Source organism: Leucopleurus acutus (genome assembly GCF_964270905.1).
Source record: "Leucopleurus acutus genome assembly, chromosome: 19".
In the NCBI taxonomy this organism is placed as follows: Eukaryota; Metazoa; Chordata; class Mammalia; order Artiodactyla; family Delphinidae; genus Leucopleurus; species Leucopleurus acutus.
The window spans coordinates 9,379,198-9,398,104 of record NC_139161.1 but is presented as its reverse complement, the minus strand read 5'-3'; the positions used below and the strand labels follow the sequence as shown (position 1 = coordinate 9,398,104).

General features: G+C 58.3%; 1 protein-coding gene across 1 annotated transcript in view; it reads left to right on the top strand.

Moving 5' to 3' along the window:
* The window catches only part of DNAH17 (dynein axonemal heavy chain 17), a gene marked incomplete at both ends in the record, with an annotated part of 110,263 nt that overhangs the window by 51,711 nt on the left and 39,645 nt on the right, over positions 1-18,907 (top strand). Inside the window, 17 exons of the mRNA XM_082860704.1 lie at positions 1,006-1,163; positions 1,628-1,766; positions 1,924-2,151; positions 2,541-2,678; positions 3,539-3,671; positions 5,199-5,326; positions 6,040-6,188; positions 10,130-10,412; positions 10,513-10,686; positions 10,915-11,122; positions 11,558-11,723; positions 14,147-14,249; positions 14,952-15,099; positions 15,472-15,563; positions 16,654-16,815; positions 17,267-17,431; positions 17,532-17,723. Of these exons, the coding sequence (XP_082716830.1) occupies positions 1,006-1,163; positions 1,628-1,766; positions 1,924-2,151; positions 2,541-2,678; positions 3,539-3,671; positions 5,199-5,326; positions 6,040-6,188; positions 10,130-10,412; positions 10,513-10,686; positions 10,915-11,122; positions 11,558-11,723; positions 14,147-14,249; positions 14,952-15,099; positions 15,472-15,563; positions 16,654-16,815; positions 17,267-17,431; positions 17,532-17,723 (2,766 nt within the window). The remainder of the gene's footprint in view (positions 1-1,005; positions 1,164-1,627; positions 1,767-1,923; positions 2,152-2,540; positions 2,679-3,538; positions 3,672-5,198; positions 5,327-6,039; positions 6,189-10,129; positions 10,413-10,512; positions 10,687-10,914; positions 11,123-11,557; positions 11,724-14,146; positions 14,250-14,951; positions 15,100-15,471; positions 15,564-16,653; positions 16,816-17,266; positions 17,432-17,531; positions 17,724-18,907) is intronic.

The window sequence follows — 18,907 nt, the reverse complement described above, 5'->3', positions numbered from 1 at the left end:
GAGGGGATAATCAGTTTTGCCTAGGGGACCAGGACAGAGGGCTTGGTCTCAATTACCAATGGAGCTGGGCATTGAAGGATGTCTAGGAGTTTATCAGTTAGACAAGGGTGCTGGGAGGGAGAGAAGGAGGAAATGAGCCCGAGTATTTTGGGAACACCCATGACAGAGTGCAGGACTGCCTAGTTCTGGGCTTTATTTGAACTGTCTGTGCCTTCATCTTCTAATCCGTAGAATGGGTTTGCTGGCAGGATTAGGGGTGAGTGCAGGTAGCTGGCCTCCTCCACTGTTGTTTCCCCACCTTGGCATAGACATGGAACTATCCCCAAGCCCTGGGGCTGGAGGCCAGTACTGCAAAGAGAGGACGAGGGCAGCCAGCGCCCCCTGGACCCATGGGCAATGCTGACGGCTGCCTTGGGGACCCCTGCCCCCAAAGTCAGTGCACAGACCGCAGGATAATCACGTAGAGCTCTGTTGACTCGGATGGAGGAGCAGGAACTGGGACGGAACATTAGGAGAGGCTCCACGTGGAGGGGAGGGGTCCCACCGCCAGCCCCTGCCCTGCTGGGTTGTGAGCCGCACGCTGCAGACCAGTCTGGGAGGAAAGTCCTGGACAACTAGGCATGCGCTTTGCTCCAAAGCCCCAGGCTCGTAGGTCAGGGCTTAAACTGTGGCTGCAGGGCGCCCTCCAGTGGTGGCTTGGAGGTTTGCAGCTGCTCAGCACCACCGAGGGTCAAAGGCAGCTAATGGTCCCTGAATTCAGATTTCACCCGGGGCTGACTTTCTTTTTTTTTTTTTTCTTTTTGCGGTAAGTGGGCCTCTCACTGTTGTGGCCTCTCCTGTTGCGGAGCACAGGCTCCGGACGCACAGGCTCAGCGGCCATGGCTCACGGGCCTAGCCGCTCCATGGCATGCGGGATCTTCCCGGATGGGGGCACGAACCCATGTACGCTGCATTTGCAGACGGACTCTTAACCACTGTGAACGCGTCTGTATACCCACTGTTTAGGTAAAATGTATCCAAGATGCAATTCGGGCCAAGAAAGAAACGTTTAATTTCCTGGGAGAGATGATAAGGCTTATCCCCAGTGTTGGCCTCTTCATCACCATGAACCCCGGGTACGCCGGACGCACGGAGCTGCCCGAGAACTTAAAGGCCTTGTTCAGGTGTGTGGTGGGCGCGGATGGCATGAGGAAGTGCCCAGGAGGGCGCTGTGGAGGGCAGAGGGCGAGGCCGACCAGAGGGGGCTGTGGGAGAGGAGGAGTCTGGAGACAAGGCCTGAGTAAGAAGGACCAGCCCGCCGGGGCCTCTGACACCTGGGATGGAGGTCCCGTTTCCGGCACATCCGGCCAGTGAGGGAGGACAGGGCTCAGGTGACTCTCAGAGGAGTTGAGTCAAGGGATGCAGGGCCTGGAGACGCCCCTGCGCAGGGTGTAGGAGGAACAAGTGAAGCGGGAGCGCAGCCCAGCGGCGGGTGGGGGCCTGGGAACCCGGCTCCGCGCCTAGACTCTCAGCCAGTGGTGCTGTGCTCCTCCTGGCAGGTGAGGTGTGCCCCTAGGTGACAAGGGGCAGGTGGGGGCATGGTTGGAAGAGGGGGAGAAGCCAAGGCAGACCCCGCTGACCCCCTCAGGCCCTGCGCCATGGTGGTCCCCGACTTTGAACTGATATGTGAGATCATGCTGGTGTCTGAGGGCTTTCTGGAGGCCCGCCTTCTGGCCAGGAAGTTCATCACGCTCTACACCTTGTGCAAAGAGCTGCTGTCAAAGCAGGTGTGTGACAGCGTCCTGGGCCCACAGAGCTGGGGTCGGGAGGGGTTACAAACGCAGGTGGCCCGCATGCCTCCACACGTCCCGGCGGCAGGCTGGCCTCAGTCCCAGCACCCCGCCGGCGCGCTCACGCCTGCCCGGCCCTGCCCTCCACTCGCAGGATCATTATGACTGGGGCTTGCGGGCCATCAAGTCTGTGCTGGTGGTGGCCGGCTCCCTGAAGAGGGCCGACCCCGGCCGAGCAGAGGACCAGGTGCTGATGAGGGCGCTCAGGGACTTCAACATCCCCAAGATCGTCGCCGACGACCTGCCCGTGTTCATGGGGCTCATCGGGGACCTCTTCCCTGCACTGGATGTGCCTCGGAAACGGGACCTGAATTTTGAGAAGGTGGGAACAGCCAGGGTCACGGTGGTCCGGGAAGCCACACCCCAGCCTCCTTCCCGCCGAGGATGCCTCTTTCCGCCACACACTGTGGCAGGTACCCACACTGGGGTGGTGGTCACGTCTGCCAGCGGGCAATGGCCACACATGCACGGCTCCCTCTGCCCCGAGGAACGTCCTGAGGCTACGGGTTGCCTCTCCAGCCCCTCTTGCAACGCTGGGGGGTCGGGAGAGGAAGGGGAGGATGCTTTGGGCAAACCCATTCCCCCGCACAGGGTTCTCAGTAGCACCCACGGCAGAGCACGTAAACATCCCCACGGGCAGGGCCGCTGTTCCCTTCTGAGCTCTCCGCTGGGCAGGGGGCTCAGCGCCCCGTTCCCACACGCCTTCCCCAGGCCATCAAGCAGAGCATCGTTGAGCTCAAGCTGCAGGCGGAGGACAGCTTCGTGCTGAAGGTGGTGCAGCTGGAGGAGCTGCTGCAAGTCAGGCACTCGGTGTTCGTCATCGGGAACGCGGGCAGTGGCAAGTCCCAGGTACATGCCCACCCGGGGACCCAGCCCAGTGCGTCCCGGGCGGAAGGGTGTCACGGACCGGGAAGGAAGCTGTGACGGGGGGCCGGGGACGGCAGGGGAGCGAGGAGGGGCCAGGGGACCCTGGTCCCACCGATGAGGCCCTTCTCCCAGGTCCTCCTCTCTCCCTCCCCCCCCCCTTGATATCAGTCACCCCGCCTCTCTGCAGCCGACCCCCCACCCTCCTGTCCCCTGCCCCCTACCACTGCCTGGGCACAGTGGAAAGCAGAGGGCGGCGGCCAACATGACTGATACCTATAACATCGGAAAATTCTAAACCAGCCGAGTATTCAGCTAGCCACCCACAGGATGGACTATTATGCTATTATTAAAGATCATTTCCAAAGACTATGTAACATGAGGGACAGCTCACTGCAAGTTATTTTTAGAAGGCAGAAACTGTAGGAACCAGTTCTCTAAAAAGGAATGTGTGTATTTCTGTCTACACATATACCCATGGGAAACATCCTCAGATGTCCTCAGAAACCCTTTTCTCTGCGGGGGAAGAATGACAGGTAGTTTCCTTCCTTTAATTTTTCTTTCAGCGAGCACCTTACTTTTATTATCAGGGAACTAGTATGAATGTTACCCAGTCTGGGCACAAGTAGCCCTCCTCTGTGCACAGGCAGGAACCATCGCAGCGCGTCTTCCTGGACGTTGTTTGCGGGTCGCAAACTCACCCGCGTGTCGCCAAAGCAAACCAGGCCCAGAGCAGGGATTCTGCCCGTGGGTCTTCAAGGGCCCTTGGAGCTCACACAAGGGCCCTAGCGCAGGGTCTGGGTGCGCGATGTGGCCCTGAGTGAGCAGCCCCCACCTCGGTGCAGGTCCTCAAGTCTCTGAACAAGACCTATCAGAACCTGCAGAGGAAGCCGGTCGCCGTGGACCTGGACCCCAAGGCCGTCACCTGCGACGAGCTCTTCGGCATCATCAACCCGGTGACCCGGGAGTGGAAAGATGGTAATGGGGCAGCATCCCCGGCAGGGCCGAGAGGGCGAGGGCTCGGAGCAGGCGTCCCAGGCCTGGGTCCACGGCGGGCCCGCTTTGTCGTGGCCGCTCGGCCGGCCTCTGTGCGGTGAGCACGTGGCCGAGCCCCCGAGGGAGGCCCGCAGCAGGCCCAGCGGCGGTGAGGGGGCCCACACGTACGCGTGCGTAATGATGGTGCTTGCGGAGAGCAGGAAGGTCACAGAGGGGGGCTGGTTCACGCTCCCAGGCGGGAGGAACCAGGGAGGCCATGGACACCAGAGCATCAGGGCTCAAGCAGGGCTGAGGGGAGACAGGGCCCCCACCCCGTGGGCTACAGGAGGAGAGCCCTGAAGTGCAGGCTGGAGCCTCGGGTGCTGGGAATGGTGTTTCTCCGGGGAAGGGCCTTGGTGAGATCTGTGCTTTATATAAAAAAAAAAAAACTCGGGACATTGGAGAAAGGACAGGTGAGGGGCTAGGGGAGATGGGGGGCCCCAAGGGTGGTCCAGGCGGAAGAAGGGGCAACTGGAGGGGTTGGAAGAGGCGGGTGTGTACTGCTTGCCAGGGGACCATCCCCACCCCCGCCCCACCCAAGCTTCCATGCGTCCCCTTCCCGGGCCAGGAAGCCAGGGAGGCTCTGCTCCAGTCTCCCCTGTGAGAGGCCCCTGCCGCCGCATCACCCTCTGCCCCCCGCCCCGCTTTCTTTTTGTGACTTGGCATCTATCTCTGCACGTGTATCTTGCGTCGTCACCCCCTCCACTGGGATGCAAGCTCTATGGGGTGGGCAGGGGCTTCAGTTGTCCCCACGCCCCCTGCTCTGAGCCTGACTTTTTTTTTTTCCTGTTTTTTTTTCATTAATTTTATTTATTTTATTTTTGGCTGCGTTGGGTCTTCGTTGCTGCGCGCGGGCTTTCTCTAGTTGCGGCGAGCGGGGGCTACTCTCCGTTGCGGTGTGCGGGCTTCTCATTGCGGTGGCTTCTGTTGTGGAGCACGGGCTCTAGAGCGCAGGCTCGGTATCTGTGGTGCACGGGCTTAGCTGCTCCGCGGCATGTGGGATCCTCTCGGGCCAAGGATCGAACCCCTGTCCCCTGAATTGGCAGGCAGATTCTTATCCACTGCACCACCAGGGAAGTCCCTGAGCCTGACTCTTTAAGACCACTCAGCAAACCTTTATTGAGTGAATGAATGAAAGAGGGAAGGGATGAGTGAAGGGGTGCAGGGCGGGGCAGTGGCCTTCCATGTAGGGCTATTGAATCTGAGAACTGGACCAGACTTGGGGGGGATGTCGGGGGGCAGGGTCAGGGGTGGAGTCACAAAGGTGGGTCCTCGGGATCAGGAGAAGGGCAGGAAATGAGCCAGGTCCCCTCCTGTCTGAGGGCCTCTGCTGTCCCTCTGAAGTAGGGCACTGGCCACCTCTGAGAGAGAGGCCAGTGTTGGCCCGGAGGGGGCGAGCTTGGTCTCAGCCCCTGTGGCCCCAGGGAGAGCCGCCCAGAGCTGGACCTGACAGAGCCCCACCGCCCACAGGCCTCTTCTCCACCATCATGCGGGACCTGGCCAACATCCCTCATGACGGCCCCAAGTGGATCATCCTGGACGGGGACATAGACCCCATGTGGATCGAGTCCCTCAACACCGTCATGGATGACAACAAGGTACAAGGGACCCCTGGATCCCAGAGCTGACCCCCCCAGAATGGCAGTAACGTGGGGGAGGGGAGCATATGGGACATGCCACATGTCTCACCTGCCGCACTCAGCAGACAGGACCTGCTGTGCATGGGGACTCAGGAGGGGGCCTGCCTGGCGTTCTGCACAAAGCGTTATGGACGAGGGAAAGCCCCCCCCCATCACAAGACGCGTTCCTCACAGGATGCAGGCCCGTGCACCCGGCTCACCTGCTTTTTGGCCGCAGTGTGGGCGAAGGATGCAGGTGTAGAGAGCGTTCCTGTCTGACTGACGCGTGGCACGATGTCGGAGGGGTAGCTAATATCTTGGAAGGCGCGGACAGTGTTGAGAATTATCTAGAAGCAGCTTAAGAAAGTGATTCTCAATTGGGTGGAGGAGGGACCCCCAGAGTTCCTGGGGGGCGGGGGCGGGGTCATGGTTTGAAAGACAACTTTAGCCTCAGAGTGAAGTCCTACGTCATCCACGCACATCTGGACGCTCTCCATGGCCCCAGGCTGGGAAGGGCCGGGGGGGCTGGCATCGAGGACGGCAGGGAGACGCTGGACTAGGGAGGCTGGTTGGTGGCTGGCGGGGGTACGGGGAGTGTCCCCGACCTCCTCCTCTTCTGAGATGTGACCTGTGAAACCCTCAGGACGAGGGTGCTTTGGGGCTGAAACCCACAGGCCCATGTCCCTCACTAGGTCCTCACGCTGGCCAGCAATGAGCGGATCCCCCTGAACCGCACCATGCGGCTGGTGTTCGAGATCAGCCACCTGAGGACGGCCACGCCGGCCACCGTGTCCAGAGCCGGCATCCTGTACATCAACCCGGCCGACCTCGGGTGGAACCCGTGAGTTGGGCTTTTGTTCTCCGGCTCCAAACTATGCAGAGAAAGAGGAGGGCGTTGACGTTGATGTATGTTCCTGTGAATGCGTTCATTCGTTCACTCACTCATTCATTCATACGATAAACACCTTGTGCTGGGCCCTCCCCAGGCAGCAGCGTGGGGGCGATGAAAGGATGCGGGACAGATGTGTGAACAAGTGATGTAATGCGTGGAGACTCTGCATCACGGCAGCTAACGAAACAGAAGTTTGTACCACATGCAGGGAACTCTGAGGAGGAGGGAGGGTCTGGGCCTGTTGTGGAGACAGGAAGTCTTCCTGGAGGAGCTGGAGTTTGGGCTGAGCCCCGACAGGAAAAGGAGCTTTCCGGGTAGACAGGTAGGGAAAGCATTCCAAGTGAGAACCAACATTTAAGGGGCATCAGGGCGAGAGTGTGAGCTTCCCAGGAACAGGCGGTGGTCAGGTGTTCGTGGATGGAGCGTGAAGCGAGGATGCTCTTGGCAGGAAGGGACTGACCCTGGACCAGCCTCCAGGGCCGGCACAGGGGCCGTTTCTGACGTGACGAGGAGAGTTCATGGCAGCAGATGACGGGTGGCCACTGGGGACAGGGGAGGAGGGATGGATGTGAGAAATGTTTGAAACCTTAAGAAATGGAAGGCTTGCCATTGATCCTGGAGGCATGTTTTTGTACTTGGACACAAGGCTAGTAATTTATACGCCAGGACGTCCTGCGTGGTCTTGAGTAGAAACCCCAGTGCAACATTCTGGGACGGACAGCCTCAGGAGAAACACCCCGGCTGCATTCGTTCAGTCGTCCACTTCATTCATTCATTCACTCAACCAGTGCTTTCTGCATCTGCTGTGTGTCTGACCCACGGCTGCTCCGTGCTGGGGAAACTGGGTCTCCCGGAGAGATGTGGAGAGTGGTAGGAGAGGTTGGGAGGAAGAAGAATCCTTGAAGCATTCGAGAAGGAACAGGTAGAAGGGAAACCGGGGAGGTGACGCCCCACATAGCCAGGGAGGAAGGAGCTTCAGGAGGGAAGCAGGGTCACGTCCGGAGGGTCAAGGAGCCGAGGACAGGAAGTTGCCACTGGCTTTGGCAGCTGGGAGCTCACCATTAACTCAGGAAGAACAGCTTCCTGGCGCGACAGGGGCAGAAGCCAGATGGCAATTCACGGAGGAGGAATTGAGAGGAGGCCCTGGTAATGAGGGTCCTTCTGGAAATGTCTCATGGCGGCCGGGGCGAGATGAGCAGGGCATGGGTGTTTCCAGGCACAGGCAAGTGTGCCGGTGGGGAGGGGGGAGGGGGAGAGTTCATGCTCGATGTGTCTGTGCATCGAGTGGGAAGTGAGACCGCTGTCTCCCGATGCAGCGAGGCCGGGGCTAGGGGGCTACACGAGCGCAGTGACCCTGCAGGGACAGAACCAGAGCTGGCCTGACCCACAGGGGCCTGGGGGCCGCTGAGACCCAGCACCACTATGCCGCCTTCTCCAGCCACACCTGTCATCCTGCTTTCTTAGTGTCCTGTGGCCGCCATGACAAAGGGCCACAAACCGGGCAGCTTCAAACAGTGGAAGTTTTTTCTCTTCCAGTTCTGGAGGCCAGAAGTATGAAATCAGGTGTTGGAAGGGTTGGTTCCTTCTGGAAACTCTGAGGGGGGATCTCTCCCAGGGCTTCTCTCCCAGCTTCTGCTGTTGCTGGCAATCCTTGGCTTGTAGACACATCACCCATCACACAGCCACCTTTCTGAGGCTCACGTGGTCTCCCCTCTGCACATGCCTCTGTGTCCTAACTTCCCTCTTCTCATAAGGACCAGTCATTGGATCAGGGCCCACCCTCGTCCAGGATGCACCCTCTCAAGATCCTTATTTTTTTTTTTTTTTTTTGCGGTACGCGGGCCTCTCACTGTTGCGGCCTCTCCCGTTGCGGAGCACAGGCTCCGGACGCGCAGGCTCAGAGGCCATGGCTCACGGGCCCAGCCGCTCCGCGGCATGTGGGATCTTCCCGGACCGGGGCACGAACCCGTGTCCCCTGCATCGGCAGGAGGACTCGCAACCACTGCGCCACCAGGGAAGCCCGAGATCCTTAATTTGATTGCAACTGCAAACACCCTTTTTCCAAATACGGCCACATTCATAGACTGTGGGTGGACATGTCTTTTGAGGGGCCCCCATTCCGCCTACTACACATGTCTGGGCGTTTCCAGGGTGGGCAGCAGACAAGGCAAGAGAACTGGAACAAAGTCTGAGTGGGAGCCGCTAAGACGCAAGAGTACGGGAAGGAGACGGTGGGGCCGAGGGGCCCCCGGTGGACGCTCAGTGGGGGCGGGAAGGAGAGCGGAAGGTCAGCAGGGGTGGGCGGGGGCGGGACCCGAAGGCTCACCCTTCGGCCGGAGTGGTTCTTAGGGCTCCAGAGGGGTAACCGAGAGAGTGAGTGGCATCCTGGGGACCAGGAGGAGACCCGGGTTTTGCTGGAGAGAAGTGGAGAGGCTGAGGGCCTGCTCAGGCCCCACCAACCCAGAGAAAGAGCAGCCCTCCAGCAGGGGCAGCCACGACTCGAGGCAGGGGTGGCTGAGCGTATCCAGGAGCGGGAGGTGAAGCAAAGCTCCAGGGCTGGAGGGGCCCCGTGGCCTCTGGGGACAGGGCAGGAGCCTGCAGGGAAGCCACTCGTCCTCCCGGGGTCTGGGTCTGGGTCGGCTTTTCAGATCAAAGCCAGCGCGCACATCTGCACGCACTAAATGTCTCTAACAAGGCAAAATTTAAAATTTGATATATCCGCCTTCAAGAGAGAAGGCAAATGCAGCAGTCTATGTATAGATTTGCAAATCGGTCTCCGTTCTGAAGACCCACTGCATTTGGAATCCAGTTCTCAGCTGCACTGTGTTCGCTTGTGGACGTAGAGTGTTTAATGGTTTCCTCTGTTACCTAGTGAGCCCAGGGGCAACGGGGCAGAGTTTTTGAGCTCTTGGTTCTCTGTTCTGCTAGGGGTGCAGTAAGAGGCAGAGCTTCCAGAACGTGCGCTCACTTGCAGAAAGGCATATCTCCTGGGGCTGCGGAGGGCAGGCGAGCTGCCTCGGGTAACGCGAGCTTCCTGCTTACGTTTTGGGCATCCTAGAAAGGACAGCTCACTGAGCTCATCAGCCCGCAAGGGAGCCGACGCTCTTTCCGCTTTCAGCAGGCACTTGTTCAGCACTTACCGTGGACCAGGCTCCCCTCTATGAGCTTTAAAAGTATCAGCCCAGGTAGTCCTTCGAATATGGGAGCAGTTATCATCACTCCCATTTACGGATGAGGAACCTGAGACCCAGACATGTTGAGTAACTTGCCCGAGGCCACGGCTGGCCACGCTAGAGCCCATTCAAGCCAGGCAGTCGGGCTCCAGAATCCACACCCCTCACAGCCGTGGTGGGCCACCTCTATGCAACCCACTCCAGAGATGTATGTGTGCCGGACAACCCAACATGGCTCCTCAGGAATGCCTGTTGTATTGGTTTGGACTCTTCCATTAAATGCGTCAATTGGCTCAATTCACCATGTATGCTTCAGGCATGGCTGGATCCAGGAGTCCAGATAATGCAGTGATGTGTCCCTGCTCCTCTCCTTTCCTTTCCCTTTTCTTCCCTTCCCATCCCCTCCCTCTCTCTCCCCCAGGTGATATTATGAAACTTCTCTCTCCTCTCTTCTTCTCCTATATCCAGCTCTACTGTTCTCAGTATTATCTGCATTTGGGGGTGGAAAGGATGGCTCCCAGTTGTTCTAGGAGGACAGCACCCCACAGCTAGAATCCCAGGGAAAGAGCACACCCTCATCAGATCCTCTTAAGGTCTGGGACTGGCCCCATCACCAGGCAGGAGTGCCAGAATCCCATGGAAGCGTTCCCCAAGCAGAGGGTTGCCGGGGGACCCAGCGTGGTGGCCCAGTCCTCCAGCACCTCCCGTCTTCCCCAGGGTGGTGAGCAGCTGGATCGAGAGGCGCAAGGTGCAGTCGGAAAAGGCCACCCTGCTGGTCCTCTTTGACAAGTACCTGCCCACCTGCCTGGACAAGCTTCGCGTCGGGTTTAAGACGATCACCCCGGTGCCCGAGATCACGGTCATCCAGATGATCCTGTACCTGCTCGAGTGCCTCCTCACCGAGCAGAACGCACCCCCCGACTCTGCCAAGGAGCTGTACGAGCTCTACTTCGTGTTCGCCTGCTTCTGGGCCTTCGGAGGGGCCATGTTCCAGGACCAGGTGAGCAGCCGGCCGCGGCGGGTGCCTGGCCACCCAGACCCGGTCTCCCGGCATCCCCCTCAGCTGGGCCGTTTCTGCGCTCTATTTTGTTTCCCAACAGCTTGTAGATTATCGGGTCGAGTTCAGCCGATGGTGGATCAACGAATTCAAGACAATCAAGTTCCCCTCGCAGGGAACGATCTTTGACTACTACATAGATCCCGACACCAAAAAGTTCCTGCCGTGGACGGACAAGGTGCCCCGCTTCGAGCTGGACCCTGATGTCCCCCTGCAGGTAACTGCCCAGAGCGGTGACGATTTATGACGATTTAGGGGCAGGACTCAGAGCCCCATCCCACTCGCTTCTCAATGGGATGTCCGGTCGCAAACGGTTTTCAACAATAGGACCTTCCAAGTAAGACTGGGGATTTGACAAACTGTCCAGGTCTGCAGGTTTGTACGGAGGGTGGGAATTGGAGGCTCAGGTGTGTCTGGGGTTACAGCTCCTCCCTCTCTCCCGCAGGCCTCACTGGTGCACACCACGGAAACCATCCGCATCCGCTACTTCTTGGACCTGCTCGTGGAGAAGTCGTGGCCGGTGATGCTGGTGGGGAATGCAGGGACGGGCAAGTCGGTGCTGATGGGGGACAAGCTGGGCAGCCTGAGTACAGACGACTGGTTGGTGCAGGCCGTGCCCTTCAACTTCTACACGACCTCGGCTATGCTGCAGGGTGAGGCTGAGGACAAGCGCGCATCCTCACAGCCTGGCCTCGACACACCCCATCACTCTCATCCGACGCGACTGCCCCCCAGTCCCACCCTGACGTTCCTTACAGTGCCTTCTTACTGCAGACCCGGGAGCTTGCCAGCTGCCTCTCCACTTCCCATGCCCCCACCCACTGCCCTCTATGCCCAGAGCAGGGGGACGAGGGTGGCAGATCCCACAGGAAGCTCCCCTCGTAACCAGTCTCAGGTGGCCCCCAGGTCGATGAGCACAAGGTTCCTGTCCCCCTGCCTGGAGCCAGTGGTGCCCACCCCCCTCTCCTTTACTCCTGAGGTGGCTGGAGTCCAACCCATCCTGTCTCTGGTGCCCCGGGGCTACCCCTCGGGCCACCGCCTCTGAGATCTACCAGGCACCGTGGTAGTCACCCCATTCCCTTCTCTAGGTGTTCTCGAAAAGCCGCTGGAGAAGAAATCAGGGCGGAATTACGGGCCACCAGGCACCAAGAAGCTGATCTACTTCATCGACGACATGAACATGCCCGAGGTGGACAAGTACGGGACGGTGGCCCCGCACACCCTCCTCCGGCAGCACATGGACCACAGGCACTGGTGAGTGGGGGCGGGGCGGGGGGGTTGCCACAGGGAGGATGCAGGGCTGGGACACAGGACCACGCTGATGGGGTCACAGTTCTGGGGAGAGGTGGGGGATCAAGGTCTCCTCCTCTCATACATTCCGCAAATACGTCCTGGGCATCTGCCAGGCCCCGGGCTGGCGGCTGGGGCCTGCAGTTCCATGGAGCAGGGACAGACAGGGGCCCCTCTAATTGAAGTGTCCATATGGCAGAGAAGACAGAGGGGTGCAGTTCCAGGGTGAAGGGAGCAGTCACAGAGGGCCCCAGCGGCTGGGTCAGAGACCCAGGGCGGGAGGAGGCAGCTGGGAGCTCCATTACTGGCCTTAGTGTCAGTACTTTGGAGGGAGAGCATCTCGGGCACAGTAGATGCCATGGGCAGAGGGAGTGTGGCCCCTGGAGGGGGGCCATAGGAGCCCAGCGTGGCTGGAGCATGAGAGCCAGAGGGAGAGGTTGCCCGGGGCAGGGGCGGCCAGACCCCAGGACTCATGGACCACTGGACAGAGAACACTTTCTCCCAAGGGCAACGGAAAGCCGAGGGTGGCATGTTTACATTTGCAGTCTGGAAAGGTCAGAACATTCAGTGTGGTTAAAACAAGTATCACTTGAAAGAAGTGTGCCACGATGACCTGGCAAGTGGCCCAAGCCAAACCTGGGGGTTTTGAGACCAGAGGAACCCGCGAAATCTCATCAGGGGTCAGTGAGGGGATGCGTGGAGTCTGCCCCTTACTGCCGAGAAATAGGGCATAGAGCGGATAAGTGGCCTGCTGGCGGTCACAGCCCTGATGAAAGGCGCAGCTGGAGGTCAAGCCCACGTGTCTGACTCCATGGCTGGCCTTTCCCCGTGACATGACACCGACTCCAGGGCTCACGGGCTGTAGGAACCCAGCAAGGACAGCAGTGAAGCCATGGGGGCTGTGGGCTGTGACGTGGGAACAGGGTGTTAGGGATGGCTCCCTGGGGAGGTGACAGAGCTGGGCCGGGGTGGGGCACACTTGAAGTGCAGCCCTGCGAGAGCTCGACATCTGTGAGGACATGAAAGTGGTGTGGGACGGCCAGGGCCCAGGACAGGTCTGGGGAGGGACAGGGCAGGACGCCGAGGACAAAGCAGGAGGGATACGTGAGGGCTGCCCACGCCCCCTCGGGAGGATCTGCTGGGGGACCCAGGGGTGGCCCCTCACTCTCCCGGGCCCTGGTTGCATGCTCTCGAAATGGGCTCACCAGGTCGTGCATCCTTGCAAAATTGACAGAACTAAGATGTGTTGCGCTCTTCTTTAAGAGGGCCCTAAGGGCTGTGAAACTTCAGCCCTGGGTCCACAGCTGCCCTTGAGTTTGTCCTGAAGCATCTCTCTAGGAAGGGGAGGCATCGTCAGATTTGGAAGATTCCTCTAGAATTTCAGATAAAGGGGCCCCACAAGCAACAGGGAAGGCTGGACCGTTCAGAGGCTCTGTCTGCAAGGGCAGAAGAGACGGCAACACAGACCACCCCCTCCCACACGGATCAGGCGGGCCCCGCGTGGAGGGCAGACCCACAAGCCAAAGGAGAAACTGCCACGTTGGTGGAAGAAAGTGTGACCCGGGGAAAGGTGGGGAGTGCGAAGGACTTCTCAGACCTAGGTTTCAAAAGCATAGGCCAGGAGGCCGAAGAATGGTGACTTTGACCTCCCTGAAAACTGAGTAACGCTGTTCACCCAGAGACACCATGGCCCAGCACAGTATGGGATTAACGGGAGAAATTACTTGCAGTGCCTGACACTGGCAGTGGATTAACACGTGGGGCATACAAGGAATCCCCACAAATGAACAAGGGCCGGCGCCAACTCCCAACAGAAAACAAAAAACAATGGGGGGAAAAGCCAAAAGGTAAAAGGCACGTGAAAGACGCACAAGCTCTTTATAGCCTTTGACCTCGTCTGAGCCCCTGGGAGTGTTAGCAGTGCCCTGGCACCGAGGAAGCTCCTCAGCTTACTTGATCGTCGTCACCATCATCATCCTGGATAATTAGAGTGATAATGGGGGGGGTGGTAAACATCTGTGGAACCCTCGCTCTATTTCAGGGGCCCTTCTGAGTTTATTTTCATGCATTAGCTCCATTCGTCCTCATCATGACCCATTGCACAGACAAGAACACTGAGGCACGGCGGGGTTAGCCAGCCTCCCCAGAGTCACAAGGCCACTGAATGGAGGAGCTGGAACATAAACCCAGACCTGAACACGGAGCCACTCTGTTGCCTCCTGTTTCAAAATTTCTCTTAAGAGCATGAAGTACAATTGGCCATTTCACATGTAATTGTTATTTTGAGGTGTTTTTTTTTTTAACCATATGCAGGGCAGTACTGGGGTGGGTGGGGAGCCGGGGGGTGGCTCCGGCAGCAGGACATTATGCTGGCCTTGCCCGCGCAGGTATGACCGACAGAAGCTGACACTGAAGGACGTCCATAACTGTCAGTACGTGGCGTGCATGAACCCCACTGCTGGATCCTTCACCATCGACCCCAGGCTTCAGGTAGGCAGAGCCTGGACTCATCTCGGTCAGCTGCAGGAGCCCAAGGCTCGCTTTGGCAAATGAGAAGGAAAGCATTGATTTGGGATCGTGGGGCTGTGGGCTGGCATTCCCTGGAGAACGCCCCAGCCTTTCAGAAGATGTCAGGACATTCCCAGTGGGTGGGGGAAGGAGGGGGGTGTTGAGAGGCTAGTCAGCTCTCCCTGTGAGCCCATAGGGCTGCCAGACTTAGCAAATAAAAATACAGATGCCTGCTCAAATCTGAATTTCAGATAAACAGAAAAGCATGCCCCATACGATGTTTGAGACATATTTGTACTAAAAAAAAAAAAATTTCCTATGTGAAATTCAGATTTAACAGGAAATCCTGTACTCTATCTGCAATGCCACCCAGGCAGGACCTCACCCCTGAATGACCTAAGCAGATGGAGACCTGGAATTTAAATCCAGGCTGCGCTCTGAGGCACTCTTGGGTCTCCTCCAAGTTTTCTCTGGAGAGCATGACACGAATTTGGCTGTTTGAGATGTAATCAGTATTTAAGGGGGCTTTACCACACACATGGCATGAGGAGAGAACCTGTCCATTCTGACCATGCCCACGAGACATTAGGCGATGAGGACAGAGTCTGCTCCCCAGGAAGGTGGCCCCGCCCCAAGCTGGTCCCTACGCGCAGCCTGACGAGGGTCTCTGGTTGTTCCGGGCAGCGCCACTTCTGTGTGTTTGCCGTGAGCTTCCCGGGCCAGGAGGCCCTCATGAGCATCTACAGCACCATCCTGGCCCAGCACCTGGCCTATCAGTCGGTCCCCATGATAGTCCAGAAGATGAGCAACCACCTGGTGGCCTCCGCCCTGGGTAAGCTGACCTGCCTCGCCCCCTCTCCCGTCGGCGAGACCCGCTGCTTTCTGGGGCTGACGGAGGCTTCATACTTGCCCCTGGTAAATATTTTGTTTATACTTCCAAGTCAATATTTTTTTTAACGATGCTGTTGAGGTATTGTGAAATCCAGTTTCTTGAGGGGGAGGCAGAGGATAGGAAATTCAGTACACAGAAACAATTTACACATCAGTAGAGTAGCGAACTTCCTCCCTCCTCAGCTCTGTAGATTTCTTACTTAAATTGTCACCATCGCATAGTCCATTTGCTTCAGAAACGATAGCTTAAGCTTTGCACTTCCCGAGGCCATTAAGAGTGTGCAAGAATCGATGTGTCTTTTTCCTGTAACAGCCCTGCACCAGAAAGTGACATCAACGTTTCTTCCCACAGCCGTTAAGTTTCATTATGTCTTCAACCTCAGGGACCTCTCCAATATTTTCCAGGTACTGCTTTTAGCGCTGTGTCATGTCACGTTATAGCCAAGGCCTGACCCACAGATGCTCTCCTCCTCTGCTGCTCTCAGGAGAGAAAGCAAAGTGATCTATGGACTGATTACAGTGATGATGTTGATGATGATGGTGACCGTGGTGATAGTGATAATGATGTGATGATGGTGACCATGGTGATGATAATGATGGTGATGATGGTGACCATGGTGATAATAATGGTGATAGTGATGATGGCAATAATGGTGATGACGATAATGGTAGTGATGGTGATGATGGTGATGACGATGGTGATGGTGGTGGTGATGGTTGTAGTCTTGATGGTGGTGATGATGTTTCCTCTTACGTATTGACTGAGCTAGCCAATGGGTTTGGCCACTTATATCCCCATTTTCTCCTCCAAACAACATGTAATGCTCGTATATCCCCATTTTACAGGTGGGAAGTCTAAGGCTCCCTCCACTTCGAGTGTCAGCTCAAATGTCGTGCCCTCAAGAGGCCCCTCCTCATCCCCACACGCTGTCTCACTGTCCCTGTTTATGTCATTCATAGCACACGTCACAATGTGTAATTACCTTGTGATTTTGTCTGGTTACATCTCCCCACTAGAAGGCAAACTCCATGAAGGCAGGGTCAGTCCCATCATCACTGTGTTCCCAGAGCCCAGAACAAGGGCCTGGAAGAAAAGCACCTGTTGAACTTGCCAGGTCCCTTGGTTAGTGAACGGCCAAGCCAGGCCTGGGCCTGCCAGGCTCGCTGCACGGCCGAAGCTCGCCGGCCACTCCATGGCCTGATCAGCCCCCTTGTCCCTTTCTCCACTGTCCACCCCCTTAGAGGGGGCAGCCCTTAACCCTGTCTCGTGAGGAGAATCCCCCCACGTCTCTCAGGCCACAGACACACCCTCCAGCCTCCAGGACTTGCGCGGCCTTGGCAGTCCGTGGCTTCCTGGACCTCTGGTGGCCGCTGTACCACAGCCTAAAGGGTCATCCCCTGGGGAAGCGGCCCCTTTCTCGTTTGATCCACACGCGGTGCTTGGCTTGCCTCCCGGACACGGCTAAGGATGCCGACCGCCCCGCGTCTGGGGCAGGGGCTCCTGTTCTCCACCACAGAGACCCTGAAAATCCCACTGGACCTCGTCCGCCTCTGGCTGCACGAAGCCGAACGTGTGTACGGCGACAAGATGGTGGATGAGAAGGACCAGGAGGCGCTGCGCAGAGTCACCATCGCTTCCACCAAGAAGTTCTTCGACGTACGTCAGGCCGCCACGTCCCCCTGCCAAGCCCAGGAAGGCTCCGAGGGGCAGGGTGTCGGGACCCCGTGACAATCCCCGCCCCCCTGCAAGGGCCCTGGGCTGGGGATGGGAAGGACCACGTTGGGTCCCACGAGGTGACTCTGCCACGTGGGTGTGGCCCGAGCGAGGAGGAGTGAAGACCTCCCTCTAGCCGCTGGGCACAGACAGCTCTGCTGGGGTCGATGTGCTCCGCTGATGTGTCCGGGGTTTTCGTGGTAGAGTCATTTTTCTGGACTCTCCGTTCATTCCCGATGTGGCAGGGGCCAGGGGATTTTGCCCAGTGGTTTGCGGGGGCCCCTGCAGACGTGGCCTGATACTCTGAGGCCGCCGGGCAAGGTGCTCGGGCTGCTGTTCGTGATCTGTGTGCCCGAGGCAGCGACAACAGAAGCATCTTGTCTCTGACGTCTAGGATCTTGCTGACGAGCTCTTATTCGCCAAACCCAATATCTACTGCCACTTTGCTCGCGGGATCGGCGATCCCAAGTACCTGCCGGTGACTGACGTGGCTCCCCTGAGCAAACTCCTGGTGGAAGCTCTGGACAGTTACAACGAGATCAACGCGGTCATGAACCTGGTGAGCGGGGCTCGAGCGGGCAGCAGCGGGCTGGGGAGGGACGAGGGAGGCGTGTCTGCGCGGTGAGACGCCCGGGGTCTCTCTGGCCCGGTCTCTTCAGGTGCTGTTTGAGGACGCGGTGGCCCACATCTGCAGGATCAGCCGTATCCTGGAGTCCCCACGGGGCAACGCCCTGCTGGTCGGGGTGGGCGGCAGCGGCAAGCAGAGCCTCTCCCGCCTGGCCGCGTACATCAGCGCGCTGGACGTGTTCCAGATCACCCTCAAGAAGGGCTACGGGATCCCAGACCTCAAGGTGAGATGTCGCCTCTCAGTAAGCCGCCCTTCGGGAGGGGGAGCGGAGAAGAGTCTCCCCACTCCCGTTCCCCAGACGAAGCATCCAGCGCAGAGAGTGGGAAGGTCACCAGCAGGGTGATTATCTTAGACGGTAAAGGCCAGGGACACATTCGGCCGGTGCCCACGGCCGTGTGACGAAGGTAAAAGGAAGTGTGGGTTTCCGGTAGATTAGAGCCAGTAGAGAGTCACCCCAGATAATAGCGGCAAAGAGATTTGGTTCTCGTCTCTGGTCATCCAACCGTGCCGCATCTTTCCCAGTTTTCCAGATTAAATAATTGAGAACCGGTACTCACTAGCTGTCTAACTACCTCCTCAGGGTTCTGGGGGCCTGCTTTTTTTAATTAATCAAATAAATATAAGCTTGATTCAGGTCTCCCATCCCCAAGACGTGCCGCCGAGGCTTTTTATTGATTCCTTTTTCCCGAAAATTTGCTCTCTCGGGGACCTGTGTGCTAGTCAAACACGATCAGTCTAGAGCTTACCATCGTTGTGTCTCGGATTAGAGCTGAAATTGACTGGACCGCGTCACACGGCTCGTCCCTCTTTGCCTTGGTGTCGAGGCTGCCTCTGTGGGCCAGGACAGTGCCAGACCCAGGGGACCCTCCCCTCCGCTCACGGCTCCGAGGCAGTTGCTGGCCAGGTGGCCTTAGGGGGGTGGCCTGGACCCCTGCCGGAGCCTGGCACCCTGGGACCTCAGCAGGAGGGGGGTGGTCTGCGGGCAGAGGCCCCAGGAAGGACGATGGGGACGGTGAGCTAGTTCTCAGCCCTGCTCTCGCGACGATGCTGAGCAGGCTGTGCCAGGGCCAGCGGCCTCCAGCTTGGCATTGCCCCCGGTGCGTTCTGCTCCTCCTATCAGAGGACTAGCCCGCTGGTGTCATTGCCCCCGGTGCGTTCTACGCTTCCTATCAGAGGACCAGCCAGCTGGCTGTGTTTTTAAAATCCCAGCCTTAAGGGAGAGGTCTCCCTAATGTAGGTTCTGCCAGACACCACCTCCTGAACTGAGCCGGCGTGTCGTGGGTCTTAGCGGTGCTCAGCTAAGCCGCGCGAGTGGGTTTGCACCGACTCCCCGCGTGCGCTCGGGGTGGTTAGAATCCTCGCCTCTGGAGCTGCGCGGTTGTACTGAGTTGTCTCCACTGGAAAAGT